Source organism: Mustela putorius, unplaced genomic scaffold (assembly GCF_011764305.1).
Source record: "Mustela putorius furo isolate JIRA1106 unplaced genomic scaffold, ASM1176430v1.1 tig00000083_pilon_pilon_pilon, whole genome shotgun sequence".
Taxonomy (NCBI): domain Eukaryota; kingdom Metazoa; phylum Chordata; class Mammalia; order Carnivora; family Mustelidae; genus Mustela; species Mustela putorius.
Window position 1 is genome coordinate 24,196,784 of NW_025421273.1, and position 24,066 is coordinate 24,220,849.

The following is a 24,066-nucleotide window of genomic DNA, read 5'->3' on the forward strand; positions in this document are numbered from 1 at the left end:
ATGTAGTATTACTCAGTTAATAAAAAGAAATTACCTAAGATGCCATGAAAAAACATAGAAGCACCTTACATGGATATTATTCAGGGAAATAATGAGTCTGAAAAAACAAAATACTGGGGGTGCCTGGGCGGCTCACTGGGTTAAAGCCTCTGCCTTCGGCTCGGGTCCTGGGATCAAGCCTCACATCACGCTCTCTGCTCAAGAGCCTGCTTCCTCCTCTCTCTCCCTGCCTACTTGTGATCTCTGTCTGTCAAATAAATAAAAAAAATCTTAAAAAAACAAAAAACGAATTACTGTATGATTTCAACTATATGACATGAAGAAGAAAAAAGGAGAGACAGTAAAAAGAGCAGTGTTTGACATAGGTTGGGGACAGGGGAAATAACTTAAAAGGTGGACTACAGGTAATTTTTAGGGCAATGAAACTATTGTGTAGGATACTGTAATGTAAATACGTGACTATGAATTTGCCAAAATACACATTACAACACACACAGACTTGGCTAATGTAAACTATGGAGTATTTAAGTAATACAAGATATCAATATTGGGTCAATAATTCTAACAAATGTACAACACTAATGAAAGATATTAATACAGAGAAACCTTGGAGGGGGTAGGGTATATCGGAAATCTTTGTACTTTCTACTTGGTTTTTCCTGTAAACTTAAACTGCTTTAAAGAATGGTATTTCCTTTAAAAATTAGGATATTAAACACATACTTGTCACAAATATTTCCTATGCTCAAATATACTTCTAAATCATTTTTAATAAATAAGTATGGACCATCAAACAGATGTATCATAACTTATTTAATCAATATCCTATTTTTGGATATTTAGTCTATTTCTCTAAGCTTGGTATTATAAATACATGATGAATACACTCAGATAAGTTTTTGTGTGCATAAGGATAAGAGCTAATATAATTTATGTAACTATAAAATAGAGCAGTATTAGATTCTCTGGTTTTAAAATAAATAATCCATATTGGAAAACTACTGACTTAATACTAGGCAATGAATTCCTAGAAGAGATCCCACTTACTCATTTTTTTCCCCACTGCTCATTACAGTTCCTGACACAAAATAAGCATTCAAAATATTTCATCTAACAAAAGAGGCAAGAAAACACAATAGGGAAACATAGTCTTTTCTATAAATGCTGGGAAAACTGGACAGCTACACGTAAAAGATGAAACTGGACCACTTTCTCAGATTATACACACAAAAAACCCAAAATGGCTTAAAGACCTAAATGTGAGATCTGAAACCATAAAAATCCTAAAAGAGAACAGAGACAGCAATTACTCTGACATTAGTGGTAGCAATATTTTTCTAGATATATTTCCTAGGACAAAGAAACAAAAGCAAAAATAAACTATTGGGACTACATCAAAATAAAAGGCTTCTGGAGAGCAAAGGAAACCACTAACAAAGCAGAAAGGCAACCTACTGAATGGGAAAAGATATTTGCAAATAATATGTCCAATAAAAGGTTAAGAGGTTAACATCCAAAATATATAAAGAACTTACTCAACTCAATATCAAAAAAAACAAAAACACAAAAAACAAAACAAAACAAAAAACTAAAAAATGAGCAGAGGACTGAAAGAGACATTTTTCCAAAGAAGATATACAGATAGCCAACAGGCACATGAAAAGATTTGCAACATTACTCATCATCAGGGAAATGTAAATCAAAACCACAATCAGATATCACCTTATATCTGTCAGAATGGCTAAAATCTAAAGGGCAAATAAGAGATGGGTATTAAGGAGGGCACTTAGGATGAGCACTGGTTGCTGTATGCAAGTGGTAAGTCACAAAATTCTATACCTGAAACTAATATTACACTGTAAGTTAACTAACGAGCATTTAAATAAAAATTTGAAAAAAAAGGGGGGGGCAAGAAATAACAAGAGTTGGAGAGGATGTGGAGAAAAAGAAACCCTTGTATGACGTTAGTGAGAAGACAAATTGGTAGAGTGTGGAAAACAGTATGGCAGTTCCTCAAAAAATTAAATTTGAAATACCATATGATCCAATAATTGCACCACTGGGTATTTACCCAAAGAAAACAAAAACACTAATTCAAAAAGACATATGCACCCCTATGTTTGCTGCATTATTTACAATAACCAAGATATAGGAAGCAATCCAGTGTCCATCAATAGATGAATACAGAAGGAAGATGCAAGACCCCCCCCACAGGAATATTACATAGCCTTAAAAAAGGATGAGACTGTGACATTTGCAAGAGCATGGATGGATCCAGATAATATTATATAACTGAAATAAGTGAGAATGAGGAAGACAAATACCACATGATTTCACTCATGTGGAATCTAATTCAAATGAGTAAACTGAAAACTGAACTGGACCTATAAAAACACAGAATAAACTGATGGTTGCCAGAGGGAATAGAGGGTGGGTGGAGGGATGGGCAAAACTGTCTAAGGGGAGGGCTTCCAGTTATGGAATGAATAAGTCACAGGAATAACGGCACAGCATAGGGATATAGTTAATGACGCTGTAATAGCCTTGAAGGTGACAGATGACAGCTCTATTTTTGGTGAGGACAGCATAGCATGTAGAGAAGCTGAATCGCTATGCTGCAAACCCTGAAACCAATGAAAACAACTATACTCATATAAAATTTTTTTAATTTTTTAAAAAATATTTTTATTTACTCATTTGACAGACAGAGATCACAAGCAGACAGAGAGGCAGGCAAAGAGAGAGAGAGAGAGAGAGAGAGAGGAGGAAACAGGCTCCCCGCTGAGCAGAGAACCCAATGCGGGGCTCGATCCCAGGACCCTGAGATCATGACCAGAGCCGAAGGCAGAGACTTTAACCCACTGAACCACCCAGGTGCCCCTCATATAAAATTTTTTAATGTTTTACCTAATAAATCTCATTAAAAGGTAGTTTTGTTGTCTCTATCCTTATAGTGTTTACAGTTGAAAAAGATATTAAGTCAAATATATTAAATTTCAGTCAGTGGTACACTCAAGGGTTAGCAAACCTTTTCTATTAACAGCCAAATAGTAAGTATTTCAGATTTCGTAGGCCAGACCACCTGCCACACCATTCAACATTACTTTTATAGTACAAAAGCAGTCACTGACATTTCGACAAATGAGACGTGTTCTCAATATAAACTTATTAACTGAACAATTATGTTTGAACGTCACATAATTCTCGTATGTCATGAAATATTAATCTTTTGATTTTTTTCAACTATTTAAAAATGTAAAAATTATTCTTAGCCCATAGGCCATTCAAAAATAATTAATAAGCTGGATTTGGCCAATATGCTATAGCTTGTAGACCTCTGACATAATCTCCCTTTGGCTCCATCAGTTTACACAGGTCAACCACACTCTACAAATTTTTGTAAATATCCATAATCACGGCATGTAAATTAGATGTTCCCACAGGTGAAAGAAACCAGTTCACAAATAAGACATGAGAAAGGACTGACTAAAGCAGAAAAAAAGAGGGAATTTTTGCTTAAAAGTTCTGTGGCACAGGAAAAACAAGTTTTGGAGAGATGGATAAGGAAGAGAAGCACAGAATATAAGGAACTTTTCTGGGCATACATAAAAGTTGAAGTTTATGACATTCAAACCTTCTTTGTAGAGTCCCCCTTGTCTTTGCCAAAATATTTTCCCCAGAAGGAGAAAAAGTCACAAAACATACCAAAGAAGATAGAAAACTAAGGTTTATGTTTCGTTTCCAACAAAATAAAAATTAGCACCACTTAAAAGTTTCCTTCAAACCATTTAATCTGGTGGTGGTTCCGAATAAAATTCAAGAATTAAAATACAGGGGCGCATGGGTGGCTCAGTGGGTTAAAGCCTCTGCGTTCGGCTCAGATCATGATCCCAGAGTCCTGGTATCGAGCCCCACATTGGGCTCTCTGCTCAGCAGGGAGCCTGCTTCCTCCTCTCTCTCTCCGCCTGCCTCTCTGCCTACTTGTGATCTCTCTCTCTCTCTCTGTCAAATAAATAAATAAATAAATATCTTAAAAAAAAAAAATTTAAATACAAACCTCTTAAAACCATCATATATACAATACAAAAGTCTTAAAGTTAAAAATATGCTCTGTGCCACAGTTGATTTAGGGTAGTAGTATGAAATTCAGAGTATATTTTCCACAGAAACAGCAGCAGATATGCAATTCTATCTAAATCAATGTATTATAAAGTTAAAATACTATGCATTTAATTGTATAACAAAAAATAATTTAAAGTAATATATAATATATAAGAATCCTTTGCTAGCCAATATATTTGGTTTCTCAGTTTTGGAAAGTGAGTTAACTAAGGTTTGGATTTCCAACGATTTAACTAAAAACATACACTGATCTATTTGATTCCTATATACAGATTTGCAAGGTGAGAAATCCCTATACCTGTAGTCCCCGCATCTAAATATTAAACCATTTTTAACAATGACAACAAAGAAACCACACTTATTTATCACTTATTTATAAGAGGATAAGATAGAAGTTGGAGATATCTATAATGTATAGTTTCTACATGCCTTTTCAAGAGGCTCTACATTTTTGATAGTACTAATTGAATTTCCCTCAAAATATATGGCTGTCTTCATTCTTGAACAGAAACAGATGTATTGCAATAATTAATATCATCATTCTCAAGGCTACAATTTAATTAGATTTTTTTTAATTCAAAAAAGGGAAAGAAAAGTAGAAGAATTTACCTAAGAAACCTGGAGGAAGAAAAAAAGCAACAAATATGTGTCTATATGTAAGTTCCAAAGCTTAGCTAATTTTGTTAAATACGCCCACCAAAAAAAGCACTAAAATGAACATAAAGTACAAGATCTATCTGAATTTAAATAAACTGAGATAGCAGCAATGGGTATTAAATAAGTAAATTAATTATAAATCTACAATGAAATATTGTGCAGCCATTACAAAAGATTGGGAGGGAGACAAACCATAAGTGACTCTTAATCTCACAAAACAAACTGAGGGTTGTTGGGGGGAGGGGGTTTGGGAGAAGGGGGTGGTATTATGGACATTGGGGAGGGTATGTGTTTTGGTGAGTGCTGTGAAGTGTGTAAACCTGGTGATTCACAGACCTGTACCCCTGGGGATAAAAATATATGTTTATAAAAAATAAAAAATTATATTTAAAAAAAAAAAAGATGGCCTAGACGTTATACATCCAGTGAGCACAATAGGTACAAAAATTATACATAATTATTATCTGAATAATTATCACAGAAATTATACATACTGTGCATATAGTAAATAGTGCTATAATTAAAGAATAAACACATAAAAACATATTTTACATTCATATAAAAATGTTTAAAAGTTATCTATAGACCATGGAAGTAGGGGTAATTTTTTCTTTCTGTCTTATCTGTTTTTTTTTAATTTCCTAAAATAAACATGTCCAACTTGTATACTAAAGAAATACTAGTCTAAAATCAAAATACAAAGCATTTATTTCCTTTAGAACATTCTGCCCTTTGTATAATAAACAATTTCTGAAGGATCATAAATATATATGTATACATAGAACTATATAGATAAACAAGTGAAAGTGGGGGAAGCAACAGACTGAATCACAAGATGTAATTTGGGTTGTCAGAAGGCAATTAAGTATAATGCTGACTTCTGATATGAATGAGGACAGCAGGTTAAGAAAGGAAGGCTGAGGAAATGTCAGGCTTTGGTTAAATTCTTGGTTTTTTAGATTTTTCCTTCGTTCATTTGTAAGCTCAGAAAAATAGGTGAAACTAGTATTAGCATTGCTAAAAAAATCAGGTAAAATACTTAATCCAGTGTTGAATTATGATTAAGATGAGAAATGACTGAAGTTAAGAGAAATAAAAAATGATTTTAGCTGGAAGAATAATAGAACATTAGTACAAGCACATTTCGGAGTCTCTACTCTTAAAGTCATGTTTTAAATGGATATGAATTCATCTCGGAGAAGACAGGTGGTTGAGACAAAAGATCTTTCATAGATACCTTCAGATCTATGATTCCTAATTTAATTACCCAGCTCAACACTAATAAAGAATGGGCAGAAAAGTTTTGACTACTCCACCATCATTCCCTCACCGCAAAAGGCTTAAACAGCAGAGAGAGAAGGACCTTTAAAGATGTCTGGAGTCTCAGTAGAATGAGAGATACCATAGTAGACGGCAAAAGAGTTAGGACATAAAACAGATCATATACAAGATGCAGAAATAATTCAATCAAAATCGAAGCAGAAAATCTACACTAGTGTTACTCATTTTATGAATAAACTGTATTATAAAATCTCAAAGGTCTACAAAAGCGTTCTCCTACTGCTCTACTTTCCAAGCAAGCAATAAAACAACTATAAACTATGGTATCGCAGCAATTATATCACAAATCAAAATCTTCCACTAGGCTTTATGCTACAGCATTTGAAAGAAGTGGCTAATAACAAACAGTATTATACGTAAATATAAAACTCTGAACATACACAGTGGGATTTCTCAGAGGAGCAATCTGATTTCCAGGCTGCCTGTCTCATGAGCAAGAGAAAATATTTACTTAATTGAACGCTTTTAAATCCTCTTTAAGAATAAGCAAGGGTACGTTATAATAAAAATTAAATTTCATCACTAAGCCAAAACCAAGCTTCACTTTCCATTTTGATCAGTATAATGAATTTTTCAAAAGATTATGATAATGTTATGTAATAACAAAAACAATATTTGGATCACTTATTTATTTATTTAAAAATACTAATTAAACAAGACCACAAATTTATGTTTAATGTAAAGTTAGCACAGAACAACTACTTTTCATTTGTTAAATGGGACAAAAAGTCACAATTTTAAAATAAAACTTAAAAAGCATTACCTTCAAATAAACTGAGGTCTCTTCGTAGCCGTGGTCCATAAAGCCCTTCTAAAATACTCTCAAAACCTGTGTTGTAAAAGAGAGAAAAGTATATAACCTACTGGAAAAGTTAAATTTTACAATAATCAAAAACCATAAACCCAAATGAATTAGAAAATTACAAATTTAACTATGAGGTGTCATTTTTCCTTTAGGTGAATTAAGCTGAACTAGGCAACACACAAAACAATAAACAATCACACAATGACTATCAGAAACTACATGATTGTGAAGAATTTAAAATATTCAAACGTAAACATTCTCTACTAAAACAAGTAAAAATCTTTGTTATTTAGAAGTATTCCAAGTTGAAATACTACAGGCAGATTTTTTTTAGTAATAGTTTTGTAAAGGAGAATGAAAAAAGACATCTATTACATTCCAGTTTATACCTGTAACAAAAAACATTAACATGAAAGAAAGTAGCATCTTTTTTAAAAATTTTATTTTTTATTTATAGATTTATTTATTTGACAGAGAGAGAGGGAACACAATCAGGGAGAGTGGGAGAGGGAGAAGCAGGCTTCCGGCTGAGCAGGGAGCCCCGATGCGGGGCTTCATTACAGGACTTGATACCAAGACCCTGGGATCATGACCTGAGCCAAAGGCAGATGCTTAAGGACTGAGCCACCCAGGCACCCCAGAAAGCAGCATTTTTAACCTCAGTTATAAGAATGAGTAAATGAATATCAATGGGGAGAAAATCCTGGCTGTGCAAAGTATAATATAAAAAATTTAAACCTACATACTTATATTTGGGAAAAAATACCAACAATCTTGTCAAGTTAACAAGTATCATGAATTTGCAAGAGTATTCTACCTTCTGGATATACTGACTTCAGTATTTTATAATTTTCTGTGAAGGCTGTATCTTATTCAATTTTAAGCAGCTTACTGATAAAATAAAAGGCATTTCAAGAAAAATGACCAGCATGGCAAAAAAGGAAACCAAAAAAGTAATGCATTTAAGAGTGCTTAAATTAGGGAAGAAAAACAAAAGGTAGAATGATAGGTATGAAAAATGAAAGGTAAAGCAGATTTTTTTCAGTGGTGTTTCTAAATCATAGAAAAATGGAAATACTTCTATAGAAATGTTTCATAAATACAAAAATGCTTTAAAAAACATTTTAATATCTTTGAAAGCAAGATGCATTTAAAAATCAATGATGTGCTATAATTAAAGAGTAGCAACACTTTTTCATTTAGAATGTGAAGAAATGATGCAACTTAAAATTAATGATGTCTTAGATTTAATAAAATAATGTAGTTATCATGGTACTTAATAAAAATATGTAGTTAATAAAAGCTTTGTGAAATGATTCAGTACTAGCTCCTATGAATGGAAATTTCAGGCAGAAAAGTGAATAAATCATCATCAGACAGAGCTTTCAAGAAGGCTATATAAGACTTTCATATTAGGTAACGATTTAGACTCAAAGAGCCCCAAATCTCTATTACTAAGATATTCTATTTATCAATGTGCTCCAAAAATATTGTAAACAACTATTTTAAGATGTTATTCTGTGTTATACTGGACAAAATATCACGTCCTTCCCCCCCCGCCCCCCCACATATAAGCTTACTGAAGTTAAAGGCTGCACATTTCCTACATTTAAGTCTGAAAAGATGATAAACAAGGACTTACTTTGTTCTACTGGGCTTCTCAGCTCTTCCCTAGATAAGACCAAGGTCTTACACATATCGTGTTAAGATTTATTCACAGTATATAGTATTGGTGCTACTGATCTATGGCCACCAAAGAAACTGGTCTGTAAATTTCTTTTGTACTTATCAAGTTCTGATGAATGGTAAAGTTCTTTTCTTTTGCCACCTGGGAAAAATGAAAAAATGTAGGATGTCTTGCTTGACTATCTGGTAGAATATGCCAGGGATGCCACCTGGAAATAAACTCTTTCTGAACAGGCTTATTACCAATCAAATTTATTTAACTGTCATAGGTCTACTCAGATATTCTATTTCTCATGTTAGCCATCCATTTCAACTGCATTTCTCAATTTATTTGCATAAAATGTTTCACTGTATGCTTTTATTTATCTAATATCAACAACATCAGCAGTCATGTCCCTTTTGCTTTTCATTCCTTACTTTGGTTATTTATGCTTTCTCTTTTTTTCTCAGTAAAGTTCATTCAAAGTTCCTCATTTTTTTTTTTTTTAATTTAAAAAGAAGGCTTCTGGGGCGCCTGAGTGGCTCAGTGGGTTATTTTGCCTTCGGCTTGGGTCATGATCTCAGGGTCCTGGGATAGAGTCCCGCATTGGGCTTTCTGCTCAGCAGGGAGCTTGCTTCCTCCTCTCTCTCTGTCTCTGCCTGCCTCTCTGCCTACTTGTGATCTCTGTCAAATAAATAAATAAAATCTTTAAAAAAATGCTTCTTTTGATTCCTTAATCTTCTGTTTCATATTTATGTTTTCTTATCCATTAATTTCTCCTGATGTTGAGATACATTTCCTGTTTTTGCATCTTTGGTAATTTTATGTGGATGCCAGACATTATGAATTTTACATTGTGAGCGCTCGATTTTTTTTTCTCTTAACAAGTATCATACTTTGTTTATTCAAAACATTAAAATACTTTTTAAAAAAGGTTTCTAGAATAAAAGCACAAAAGTCTTCCCACTACTATGTTTAGCTTTTGTGGATCTCCACTGAGTTACTCTTATATTCCATTATTGTTCTTACTCTGGTTGGTGGGAACCTGAATGACTCCCAGCCCTACGTCAGTTCTAGCAATTGTTCAGAGACGGTTCACTGGTAATCATTCTTTCCTTAAATTGTTATTTATCAGCTCTGTGGATGTCCGTCCTACATATGCATTAACTGGTTTCCAAATATTCAAGGGTAACATGTGTTGGTTTCTTGAGCTCTTTTTCTACATAACTCCCGCTTTTCTGGTACTATGCCCCCACAAATTCTAGCCACTTAAAATACTCTGAATGCTGATCTTTGTCTTCTCAAGTCTGTAGACCACTGGGCTCTTTTTGGAATCATCTTGCCTGTGCTACAGTCTGGAAATGACCTCCAAGCAAAATGGTGGAGTGATCATAGAGCCTCCATCATTGATTTAGTTTTTCTCTGGGACCACAGTCTTCTGCTACCTGTTTTCCAATGCTGAAACAAATTTCTTTTAAATATACACTCCGGTTTCTGAGCTGTCTTCACCAGAGGATAAATCCAAACCCTCTTATTTCAGGAAGCTTATCTGCTGACTTGTTAGTTTAATAATTTTATTTATATAAGTTCAATTATATTCTTTTTCAAATATTTAACATCTTTTTTTATAGCTCCCCATTCCTTACAAATATTTAGGTCTGTTTTAAATATGGGAAGCATGACAATTTTAAAAATCAGCATCTGATCATCCCAATAACTTATTGTGCATGAGTGTGTTCTGCTGTCTCATCGTTCTTGCTCCTCTTACCTGTTTCTTTGTGCACTTATTAATTCAGTACTTACTGGCTTCTGCTTTCAAAAGATTAAAAATTCCAAGGCCTAAGATAGATGTACCCTCCTCCAAAGATGCTTACTGTTTGCTTCCAGAAGGCAGCTAAAGGCACCATCAGTTAGAAACCATCTTGTGGTAGGCAGAATGAATGGCCTCCCAGATACATTCATGTTCCAATACCCACTATCCATGAATAAATTATGTTACATGGCAAGAGGGCATTAAAGTTACAAATGGGATTAAGGTTGCTAATTAGTTGATCTTATAATAAGATCATACTAATGGACCCACTATAATCACAAAAATCTTTAAAATGGGAAGACAGAGACAAAAAGAGTCAGAATGAGATGGCATCATTAGAAAGACTCAACAGGTCATTGCTTGCTGTGAAGACAGAAAGAAGCCATAAGCCATAGAGTGCTGGCAATTTTTAAAAGCTGGAAGACACAAAAAAATAAACTCTGCCCCAAAGCTTTCATAAAGGAACACAGCACTGCCAACAACTTGATTTTAGTCCTCCGAGGCCCACTTCAGACTTCTGACCCTAAGAATTGTAAGATAATAGTAAGTTAGTGTTATCTTAAGCCACTAAATCTGAGTTAATTTGTTTTAACAGTAGGAAACTATATATATATACATTTCTTAGTCCATTCAGGTGGTTATAACAAAAAAACAGAAACTGGGTATCTTAGAAACAACAAACATTTATTTCTCACAGTTCTAGAGGCTATAAATTCAAGATCAGAGTGCCAGCATGGTCTGATTCAGGTGAAGCTCTCACTTGGGTTACAGAATGCCAACTTCTCTGTGTCCTCACATAGTAGAAAGGGTGAGCTAGTTCTCTGGGATCACCTTTAAAAGGGTACTAACCCACTAATTCCCATCCTGTAAAAGCTCCATCCTCATGATCTAATCACCTCCAGAAGGACCCACCCTCCTAGTAACATTACTCTGGGCATCAAGGTTTCAACAAACAAATTTTGGGGCAACACAAAAATTCAGACCACAGCAACACTTCAATCCAGTATTACAGCCTGAGGTTCCTTGATTGTTAGGATACAGATCTGCTAGAAGGCCACCCTGTGACAAATTCAATCTCAGACATTTTCCCCCTTTTACTTCTTCCTTTTCCTGCTCAGGTAACATTCTGGAACTGCAGAGAGGAAGGATGACTTTAGATCTGGGTGCTTTTACCCTGAAGGCATGGCCTTTTGAAGTCTAGCTTAATTTGCGGAAGATCTCCTATAAGAATATCTACCTTGGACAGGCCCTAAGGCTTGAATTTTGATCCTTTGCCTAGTTAGCCAGGAAAATACAAATAAACAATATTAACAAGGGACTTCAAGCTTAAGCAGCTTTGCCACTTATTTTCTACTTACCTCTAAAATTAGCCTAGGGATTCCCAACTGTCTTTTCAGCTCTATTTTTTTTTTTAATCTAACATTTTTTTCATTGCTTTCAGCAGAGAGACTTACCTATATAACTGAGATCAATTCTTACCAAAAGGCCAAAATTCCTATGCATTCAGTCTGACTATAACACAGAGTTTATTTATATAAATACATGCAGTTTATCCAGTTCTCTATTGAGAGCTATATGACTTTTCACATTTTTGTTATTATGAAAAATAGTGAATTAAAAATCTTGATAAATGTGCCATCCTGTCCAAGTGTTAGTTTTTTCCTGACAGAAATCCGTAAGTGGAATTACATGGTCCCAAGGTATGCACATTTTCAACTTTACCAGATAATGCATTATATGATTAAATCATTTTGCAACTCTATCAGCAATGCTTAAGAGTTCCTATTGTCCCCCAAATAACCAAAACTTGGTATTATCAGACTTTATAGTTGTCAAACACATTAAAATAAAATCATTTATTTTAATTTGCAGTTTCTTAGTTATTACTGAGGTTTAGCTATTTTGAAACGTTCTCCATTCCCATTGCCCTTTTGCCACTTTTCAACTGACTGTTTGCCTTTTAAAAATTCAGTCATCAAAAGCTTCTGCACAGGGCGCCTGGGTGGCTCAGTGGGTTAAGCTGCTGCCTTCGGCTCAGGTCATGATCCCAGGGTCCTGGGATCGAGTCCCGCATCAGGCTCTCTGCTCAGCAGGGAGCCTGCTTCCCTCTCTCTCTCTCTGCCTGCCTCTCTGTCTACTTGTAATCTCTGTCTGTCAAATAAACAAATAAAATCTTTAAAAAAAAAAAAAAAGCTTCTGCACAGCAAAGGAATCAGTCAAAAAAAACAAAGAGGCAACTCACAGAATGGGAGAAGATATTTGCAAATGACAGTACAGACAAAAGGTTGATATCCAGGATCTATAATGAACTCCTCAAACTCAACACACACAAAGCAGACAATCATATCAAAAAATGGGCAGAAGATATGAACAGACACTTCTCCAATGAAGACATACAAATGGCTATCAGGCACATGAAAAAATGTTCATCATCACTAGCCATCAGGGAGATTCAAATTAAAACCACATTGAGATATCACCTTACACCAGTTAGAATGGCCAAAATCAACAAGACAGCAAACAACATGTGTTGGAGGGGATGTGGAGAAAGGGGAACCCTCTTACACTGTTGGTGGGAATGCAAGTTGGTGCAGCCTCTTTGGAGAACAGTGTGGAGATTCCTCAAGAAATTAAAAATAGAGCTTCCCTATGACCCTGCAATTGCACTCCTGGGTATTTACCCCAAAGATACAGATGTTGTGAAAAGAAGAGCCATCTGTACCCCAATGTTTATAGCAGCAATGGCCATGGTCGCCAAACTGTGGAAAGAACCAAGATGCCTTTCAATGGACGAATGGATAAGGAATATGTGGTCCATATACACTATGGAGTATTATGCCTCCATCAGAAAGGATGAATACCCAACTTTTGTAGCAACATGGATGGGACTGGAAGATATCATGTTGAGTGAAAGAAGTCAAGCAGAGAGAGTCAATTATCAAATGGTTTCACTTATTTGTGGAGCATAACAAATAGTATGGAGGGCATAGGGAGTTAGAGAGGAGAAGGGAGTTGGGGGAAATTGGAAGGGGAGGTGAAACCATGAGAGACTATGGACTCTGAAAAACGATCTGAGGGGTTTGAGGTGGCGCGGGGGGAGGTGGGAGGTTAGGGTACCAGATGGTGGGTATTATAGAGAGCATGGATTGCATGGAGCACTGGGTGTGGTGAAAAAATAATGACTACTGTTATGCTGAAAATTAAAAAAAAAAAAAAGAATATTAAAAAAAATTCAGTCACGGGGCACCTGGGTGGCTCAGTCATTAAGCGTCTGCCTTTGCTAAGGTCGTGACCCCAGAGTTCTGGGATTGAGCCCCACATCGAGCTCCCTGCTCAGCCAGAAGCCTGCTTCTCCCTCTCACACTCTCCATGCTTTATTCCTTCTCTCTCTCTCTGACAAATAAATAAATAAAATCTTAAAAAAAACAAACTTCAGTCACAGTTTTATGCATTCTTGATGCACTGACAATGACAACTGCCAATTTCATGAACCACATCCATGCTCCAACTATGGCTTGATTTTTCATTTTGTTCTCTCACACAGAAGTTTGTTTTATTTTAATATAGCACAAATACTTTTTTTTTGTATCTCGTTTTATAACTTATATTTTTGACAAAGATAATTATTTTACATATATATGTGTGTGTATAAAATTCTATAGTTTTGCTTTATATATATAGTTCTTAAATCCATCAGAATTCATTTTTTAGCAACAGTCTAATATAGAACCCAACTGTATGCTAAGCATTATACTACCTCAAATGAGAGGCACCTAACTGGCTCAGTCAGTTAAGTGCCTCACTCTTGATTTCAGCTCAGATCATGATCTCAGGGTCCTAGGATCAAGCCCTACATCAGGCTCCATGCTCAGCATGGAGTCTGCTTAAGATTCTCTCTCTCTCCCTCTCCCTCTGCTCCTCTTTCTACTTGGGCTTTCTCTCTAAAAAAATTTTTTTTTAAATAAAATTTAAGAACAAATAAATTTTTAAAAATATTACCTCAAATAGTAAGGCTACCTTCATGTCCCTAAAGTCCCAAAACGTAAATCTGTATGTTTTTAATTAATAGCTTTTTTGAGATATAATTTACCATCATAAAATTTATTCATTACAAATATATAATTTGGTGATTTTTTTTTTAAGATTTTATTTATTTATTTGTTAGAGAGAGAGAGAGCATGAGCACAGGGAAAGAGAGTGGTAGGCAGAGGCAGAGGGATAAGCAGGCTCCCTGCCAAGCAAGGAGCCTGATGTGGGACTCAATCCCAGGATGCTGGGATCATGACCTGAGCTGAAGGTAGCCACTTAACCAACTTAACCAAGGGAAGCCACCCAGGCGTCCCCAATTTGGTGATTTTAATATAGACATTGTATAATCATCATCATAATCGAATTTTAAAACATTCCATCACTTCCAAAAGAAATATTATACCCATTTAAGAGATACCTCTTTCCTACTCCAGCCTTAAGTACCTATTAATCAACTTTTTGTCTCTACAGATTTGCCTCTTCTGGGTACTTCATATAAATAAAGTCATGTAATCTGTCCAAATTTTTTGTGTCTGGCTTCTTTCATTGAGCATAAGGTCTTTCAGATTCATCCATGTTGTAGCATATATTAGTACATCACTCCAACTGTATATCCATTTATCAGTTGATAGAACTTTGGGTTTTTTCCACTTTTTGGCCACTGTCTATAATACTGCTATGAATATTTGTGTCCAAAGTGTAGACATACATTTTCATTTCTGGGTTGGTACATAGAAATAGAATTGGAATTGCTAGATCATATGATAATTTTATGTTTAACATTTTAAGAAATTACGAAAATGAAAAAAGAAAAAAGAAAGAAATTACCAAACTGTCTTCCAAAGTAGCTGGACCATTTTATACTCTCACCCATGATTTCTCTACATTCTTACCAATACTTGTCTTTTTTATTATAGCTACTCTAGTAAGAATAAAGTGATATCTCATTTTCCTAGTGACTAATAATGTTGAACATCTTTTTATGTGCTTACTGGTAATTTGTATATTCTCCAGATTTTCAGGTAATTTGTATAGTCTTCAGATTTTTTTTTTTTTTTAAATCTCAAATCCTTTGCTTACATTGTAACTGGGTTATTTGTCTTTTCATCACTGAGTTATAAAAGTTCTTATGGGGGGGTAGGAGGTTGGGGTACCTGGTGGTGGGTATTATAGAGGGCACGGATTGCATGGAGCACTGGGTGTGGTGAAAAAATAATGAATACTGTTTTGCTGAAAATAAATAAATTAATAAAAAAAAATTCTCAAGCTTAGGGGCACCTGGGTGGCTCAGTGGATTACTCCTCTCTTTTGTTCAGGTCATGATCTCAGGGTCCTGGGATCAAGTCCTGCATCAGGCTCTCTGCTTGGCAGGGAGCCTGCTTCCTCCTCTCTCTCTCTGCTTGCCTCTGGCTACTTGTGATCTCTCTCTGTCAAATAAATAAAAACTTAAAAAAAAAAGTTCTTATGGGTATAGGTCACTTTTCAGACACATAATTTATCTGCAAATATTTTCTCCAGTCTGTGGGCTCTTCTCACTTTTTTGATGATGTCTTTAAGTACAAAGGCTTGTAACTTTGACTAAGTCCAGTTTATCAACTTTTCTTTGTGGATCTGTTTTTAGTCTCTCCATTAATCTGTTTGTCTACTCATAAGCAAATACCACAACGTGTTAAGCATCACAAGGGTTTTAAAAAGTATTCTTCATGACAGTTTTTTTTTTTTTAAGTGTAACATATAATTTATTGAGATTATTCTTGCTTACCTTATGGTTTTCATGGACAAAAAAAAATTCAACTTAAAAAAAAAATTCTTTTTGGTGTGCCCAATGTATATGGCCAATGTATATCCACTAAACTTGCTAAACTCCTCTACCCATTTTAATAATATATCTACTGACTCTCTTATATTTTTCCATACAGATACATGAGGAAAGCCACAAATGTATTTCCTCTTTCAAATCACTGTGCTTTTCTTTACCCCTAATTCTATTGCTTCACTTAAGGCCTCTAGTTAATGTTCAACAGGACTGGTAATACTCTAAATTACATACACAAGAACAAAGGTTAAGAATTATAGCATATTTCCCATCCAAAACTGTGCAAGCCAGAAGACAATGGAGTGACATTTTTAAGTACTAAAAGAAACTACCAACCCAGAATTCTATACTCAATAAAAGTACCTTTCAAAAATGAAGGTGAAATAAGGACATTTTAGACTGCCCCCTCAAAAAAAAATTAATCATTAGAAGACCCCCAATACAAGAAATATTAAATGAAATTATTCAAGCAGAAGAATACAGATCCGTGGATCTATTTTAAAAAAAAGGTTCCCCCAAAATTGTTAAGATAAAGGTAAATATAAGATAATTTTCCCATTTTCAATAACTAAAAGATAATCAACTATCTAAAAATAGTAGTGATATTCGTTAATAGCATATATCAAATTTTTGCAAATCATGTAACTGATAAGAGACTTGTATCTAGACTAAAGAACTCTCAAACACAAGAAAACACTCATTTTTAAAAAATGGATAGAAGACTCAAACAGGATCACCAAAGAAGACATATAGATGGCAAATAAGCACATGAAAAATTGTCCAACATCATTTATCACCGACACACAAATCAAAATGCCAATAAAAGATATCTATTAGAATGGTTACAAAGAATCTGCTAATACCACATGCTGATAAGATGTGCAGCAACTAGATTTCTCCTAAATTACTGCTAGGAATGCAAAATGGCACAACTTTAGAAAATAGTTTGACAATTTCTAGTAAGTTAAACATATACTACCACATGATCCACAAATCCCACTCCTAGACATTTACCCAAGAGAAATGAAAACAACATTTACACAAAAACCTGTATGCAAATGTTCATGGGGTTTCATTCACAATTACCTAACCCTGAAAAAAAAAAAAAAAACAATGTTCTTCAACTGCTGAATGGATAAACCATTGTACAACGGAATACTACTACTCAGCAAAAGGAACAACTACTGATACATGCAGCAATATGGCTATATCTCAAATGCATATTGTTAAATGAAGGAAGCCAGACTCAGAAGTACGTACTATGTGATTCCATTTATATAACACTCCAGAAAAAAAGCAAAACTGTAAGGTCAAAAAGCAGACCAGTGGTTTCCAGTGTCAGAGTTCAGGTAAGGAGATGACTACCAAGGAGCACAAAACAACTTCCAGGAATGGGGCATGTGTGTGGCATAGTCAGGGTCATTAGATCAAGCCCCATATCAGGCTCCTCACTCAGCAGAGAGCAGAGTCTGCTTAAGATTTTCTCTCTCTTCCTCTACCCTTCCTGCTTGTGTTCTCTTTATAAAATAAATAAATAAATCTTTAAAACAAAAGATCTTCTGGGGTTGACAGAATTGTTCTGTATCTTGATAGTAGAAGAATTGGTTATTCAACTGCTTGTGTTTCAGAATTCATAAAATTGTTCTCTATAAATTATATATAATAAACCTTGCTAAATTTTTAAAAAGCTTAAGAGATTTAAAGCAGAGAAAGTTGAAGGTCATTACTGAGAATTAAATGAACTGTGAGGTTAGACGGTTTAATGCGTTATCCTTAAGAACAATAAAGTCAACCACAAATGATGTCAGGGTTTAAAGTAAAGATGGCAGACTAAAAATTAGATGTCAAAGTCATCAGTGATGTGGAAAAGTAACTTATCTTCCCACATGTTCATGACATACCAAAAATCCCATGATCCTCAATAATAAAGAGCCTTCTCTATGGGGTAGAATGATTTGGAAGCAAAAGCATAATAAAGTACACTCAGAGAAACTACTTAAAAAAAAAAACCCTAAAATTATGGAAGTGAAATATACCAGGAGATGATGAGATACAGGAATTAATGGGTAACTAAAATAGAACAGAGATAAAACTTGCTGATGATAAGTAACCATGTTATAAATTTGAGGGTAGGTACTACACTGATGCTTTCTTCATTCCCCACTCTGTTTATCATAATGCTATTATTAAAGTTGACTTAAGGGCTACAAATCTAATACTGTATTTTTGTAATGAAAACACACCTGATTATAATGCTTTCTATCTGTAAATAAACTTTAGACAGATTCTTGAGTTGCTAGATTCTATGCTATGTTTTAAATCTTATTAAATGTAGCAAGTCTAGTAACTCTGACCTATATAGCATACAAACTGTCTTTTCCTAAGGTCACAATTATTTAATGAAATGCTTCTTTAGTCAGTAGTCAGATGAAAAATCCATTTAAGTGTATCTTTACTTCCATGGTGGTAAATCCATGCACAACACTCAACATAAAGCTATATTGAGTAATACTATAGTTTACACAAAATTTCAATACATTCTATCTCCTCAATCTTGCTACTAAACAAAGACTCATGGATTTAAATATAATAGGCATTCAGGCAAAAAGCAAGAATTCAGACTTCAGCATTGGAGGAAATAGAAAAAGACAGTGTCAGGTTAAGTTCTCCAGAAATGGACGACACCCAAGCGTCTTCATGGAAAAAGAATTATCTGGTAAAACAAGGAAGGGCACATTACACATATAAAAAAGATTAGCATATATAAAGACATGGGCAATAGAGAGCTGAATGTACTCAAGAACAGCACTATTCAACAGAACTGTTATATAATGATAGAGATGTTCTATATCTGTGCTGTCCAATACAGGAGTTGAGGAACAGATTTAAAATTTTTATTTAGTTTTAATTAATTTAAATTTAAACAGCTATGCCTAGAAATTGAAAAATAATCGCAAAAATAAAGAATGCGATGTGAAGAAAAGGAAAATACAAAAGGCTGGAGAGATGAGCATAACACAGACCCTGAAAGGCTTTAGCACATTTTGCCATGTAGTTAATTTTTACCTTGAAAGTCAGAATGAGCCATGCTAGGTTTTTAGGTTGTCAAGAGATAGGATTAGCTTTACATTCAGAAAAGATCACTAAGGCTGCAAGTGGCATACACACTAAATGGGAAAAGAATAAAGACAGATGGCTAGAAAACTTGCAGCAATACAACAGAGAAAAAAAACCAAAAACCTAGGTTTAGGCAGAAGTTTTACTTAAGAGAAAGAAGATAGCTCTGAGTGATATAATACAATTAAGTGGAAATAATAATTAAATGGGAACATAGCTTCATTATTTTAAGGTAAGGCTGAGTGGAATTAAAATTTCTGGCTTAAGAAATTGAGTGAACATTCACTGAGACAGAAAATCCATGAAGTAGTTTTGTTTTGGTTTTGTTTTACATACCTGGTAGATATGAAAAAGAGTTCACTTTTGGATATGTGAGCATAAATCAAACGAAAACATCCAGAGGCAAAAACATAGACTTAGAGGTCATCAGTACACAGATAGAAGATGGGAGTCCCATTTTATAATTAATTAAAACAGATTTTCTTCAAGTACCAAAATAAAAGAACATTTAAATTACCACTTAAAAGCTTTTTTCTATTTAATTGTTAATACTGTAATGTTATTACTGTTTTTTACTACAAATGTTCAGTATTTCAGTACACATAAACGAAAAATCAATGTTATCATCTGGTACCAGGCTAGACCCCTGGCCTCTCCCAGTCACCCCTGCCAACTCTCAAGCCCTAAAAAATGCTCTATTATATTCCTCCTCCAGCATTCACACACAGTTGCTCGTCAACCTACAATATATTCCAAGCCCCCATCTTATCACCAAAACATGTCTGGATAACTTCTACTAATTCTTAAAAAGTCTTGGTATTAAAAATCACTAAGGGCACCTGGGTGGCTCAGTGGGTTAAGCTACTGCCTTGGTCTCAGGTCATGATCCTGTGTCTTGGGATCGAGTTCCACATCAGGCTCCCTTCCTGGCAGGAAGTCTGTTTTTCTCCCCTCTGACCTGTCCCCTCTCATGCTCTCTCTTTCATTCTCTCTCTTTCAAATAAATAAATCTTAAAAAAAAAAAAAAAAAAGGAAAGAAAGAAAGAGACCTAAAACTGGGAGGCTCAGTCAGTGAAACGTCTGCCTTCAGCTCAGGTCATGATCCCAGGGTCCGGGGACTGACCTCCGTATCAGGCTCCCCGCTTGGAGGAAAGACTGCTTCTCCCTGTCCCACTCCCTCTGCTTGTGTTCCCTCTCTCACTGTGTCTGTCTGTCAAATAAATAAATACAATCTCAAAAAAAAAAAAAAAAGGGGGGGGGGCGTGCCTGGGTGGCTCAGTGGGTTAAAGCCTCTGCCTTCTGCTCAGATCATGTTCCCAGAGTCCTGGGATCAAGCCTCAGCATCTGGGCTCTCTACTCAGCAGGGAGCCTGCTCCCCCCCAGCCCCCCCAGCCCCACCTGCCTCTCTGCCTACTTGTGAACTCTGTCGAATAAATAAGTAAAATCTTAAAAAAAAAAAAAGGATCACTAACTAGAACTATAAAACTCCTAGAAGAAAACACAGGGAAATACTCCTTGACATTAGCCTTGGTAATGATTTTTTTTTATATGATATCAAAAGCACTGGCAATAAAAGTAAAAGTAAACATGTGGGATTAGTTTAAACTAAAAAGCTTCTTTTTAAAGAAGCACAGCAAAAGAAATGACAAACAAAATGAAAAGGTGAACTACAGAAAATATTTGCAAACCAAGTGGTCTAGTTTTACATGATAAGGGGTTAACATCCAAAATATATAAAGAACTCACAAAACTGAACAGCAAGAAACAATCCAATTAAAAATGGGCAGAGGAACTGAATAAATATTTTTCTAAAGAAGACATACGAATGGCCAATAGGTACATGAATAGGTACTCAACATCACTAATCAGGGATATGCCTCTCAAAACCACAATGAGCTATCACCTCACACCTGTTAGGACTGCTATAATCAAAAAGATTAGAGATAAGTGCTGGTGAGGAAGCAGAGAAAAGTGAACCCTTGTGTATTATTGCTAGAAATGTGAATTGGTGCAGCCACTATAGAAAACAGTATAAAGGTTCCTCAAAACATTAAAAATGGAATTATCATATGATCCAGCAATTTCACTTCTGGGTATATAAATGAAGGAAACAAAATCCCTAGGCTGAAGAGGCATCTGCCCTCCCCACTTCACTGCAGTATTATTTACAATAGCTAAAACATAGAAACAACCTAAGTGTCCCTCCAGGAATGAATAAATAAAGAAGATATGGTATATATAGATAACAGTATCATTCAGCTATGAGAAAGAAACTTTGCCATTTGCAACAACATGGATGAATCTAGAGGACTAGAGGACATCATACTAAATAAAATTAGCCAAACAGAGAAAGACAAATCTGTATGATTTCATCCCCCCTTTATTTGGAATCTTTACCAAAAAAAGAACACCACCAACAAAAAAAGATCAAACTCCTAGAAACAGAGTACAATGGTGGTTACCAGGGGCTGGGATAGGGGGTGAGGTGGGGGAGATGGAAAGATGATCTGGTCAAGGAGAACAAGCCTTCAGTTAAAAGGTCTGATTAAGCTCTGGGGATCTAATCAAGAGCATAGTTAGTAATACCATGTTGTATACTGGAAATTTGCTAAGAGTAGATTTTAAGCTTTTTCATCATATACACACACAAAAAGGGAACTATGTGAGGTAACAATGTGTTAACTCCATTATGGTAATCACTACTCAAAGTATACGTTTGTCAAATTATCACACTGTGTACTTTAAAATAAATAATTTTATTTGCCAATTATATCTCAGTAAAGCTGGGGAAAAATAGTGCCTCAATTTAAAGTTCTGTCTAATCTAATTTAGCTTTAGACTACACTAGATGCATTGTTTCACGATTTGTGTTATATACCTGTATTATTCGCTTTGGAGTACTTTTCACAATTCTAATTAATCATGTATAATTTTTAAAATGTCTCCTTCCAAGTAATCAATATTCATTTACCAAATATTTACAAATGAACCAGGTGTTCTAGAAGCTGGGGATACATAGGTAAGTAAGAAAAGACAAATATTTCGCCGTCAACTCAAACTGGAAGAAGGAGAGAAAGCAGAAAACATTCGCATAAACAAATCTTTGATATTTTTACTTGTAAATGCCGTGAAATTTTAAAAGCTCCAAGAAGTACTGTACCATGTCATCTTGCTTGTTTTGCTTAGCCCTAATACCTGGCCCACATAAGGCACTTAAATACTTGTTGAATAAATGCTTGAGGAAAAAATTGAACCCTGAGACCAAAGATATTTATTTTCAAAAGAACTTTTAGAACACAGCCCAACTGTAAGTTAAAAACTACCTGTTCTTGGGGCACCTGGGTGGCTCAGTGGGTTAAAACCTCTGCCTTCGGCTTAGGTCATGATCCTGGGGTCCTGGGATCGAGCCCTGAGTTGGGCTCTCTGCTCGGCAGGGAGCCTACTTCCCTTCCTCTCTCTCTCTCTGCCTGCCTCTGCCTACTTGTGATCTCTGTCAAATAAATAAATAAAATCTTTAAAAAAAATACCTGTTCTTAATCAATACCTTTCTTCATATTGTTTCTTTCTGAAATTCAGCCATTTATTTATTTATATCCTATCTTGTTCTAAGAATACTCATATTTATGTCTTGCTTAGTTTTTTCTATTTCTTAGAACCTAAGACACTAGTTTCAATGTAACCACTGCCTTTTTAAAAATTATTTATTTATTTATTTGACAGACGGATCATAAGTAGGTAGAGAGGCAGGCAGAGAGAGAGAGAGGAGGAAGCAGGCTCCCTGCTGAGCAGAGAGACTGACGCGGGGCTCAATCCCAGGACCCTGAGATCATGCATGACCTGAGCCCAAGGCAGAAGCTTTAACCAACTGAGCCACCCAGGCGCCCCACCACTGCCTCTTTCTTAACCTGTGTCTAACTGTTCTGTTCTTTCTACAAGCATATGTCAAGTATATTTTCTACTATAATTTAAGGATTGTGGTGCCTCTATTAATAAACATGCCTCTATTACAAGGTCTTGAAGTCTTCTCCAATCTCCAAACATGAGCATATAATTGGAACTACTGGTATCTACTAAAATCACATATCCTACAATAAATATGCTAAATATCCTATAATGCACAGGACAAAACTCCAGAACAGGAATTGTGCAGCCCAAAATGTCAATAGTGCCAGGGCTGGTTCAAAACTCAGGGTTAGGAAAACTGGGTCAATTACGTCTGAATATACGCTAAAAGAGAAAAACCCAAAGACTATCTTAATTATCCACCTCTTTCTCTGATTTACATTTACACACGTGTAAATCAAACTAGTCATAAAGAATTACCAAGCAATAAGCACATGTACAAAATAAATGGTTACACTGTACAAGGCTTAAACACATTTGATCTGATACTAGAATAATTATTTCACTGAATTTAAATGCTTTTTAGTCATTGCTGGGGAAACTGATCTCATTCTCTCATTGAAACTACTGGCATTCCCTGACTTTTATACCTGAGTCTGTTTTGCCCTCTCATACATATAGGATGATAATGGATATGGAGTCGAGATCCAGGTTGGAGTCCCAGATTTCCCATCGTATCAGCTAAATGAACTTGCAAAAATGACCTAACTTACCCAAATCAGTAATCTTTCTTCTGTAAGACTTGGAATATTATCAACACTTCATATGCTGAAGATTTACTTATTGTAATCAAACAT

The 24,066-nt window shown here is 35.1% G+C and overlaps 1 protein-coding gene across 14 annotated transcripts in view; it reads right to left on the reverse strand.

Annotated features, from left to right (window-relative positions):
- LCORL (ligand dependent nuclear receptor corepressor like) overlaps positions 1–24,066 on the reverse strand; it is a 158,010-nt gene that overhangs the window by 109,912 nt on the left and 24,032 nt on the right. For all 14 annotated transcript variants that reach the window (XM_045075962.1, XM_045075963.1, XM_045075944.1 and 11 more), the window contains exon 2: positions 6,884–6,949. In XM_045075962.1, the coding sequence (XP_044931897.1) occupies positions 6,884–6,949 (66 nt within the window). The remainder of the gene's footprint in view (positions 1–6,883; positions 6,950–24,066) is intronic.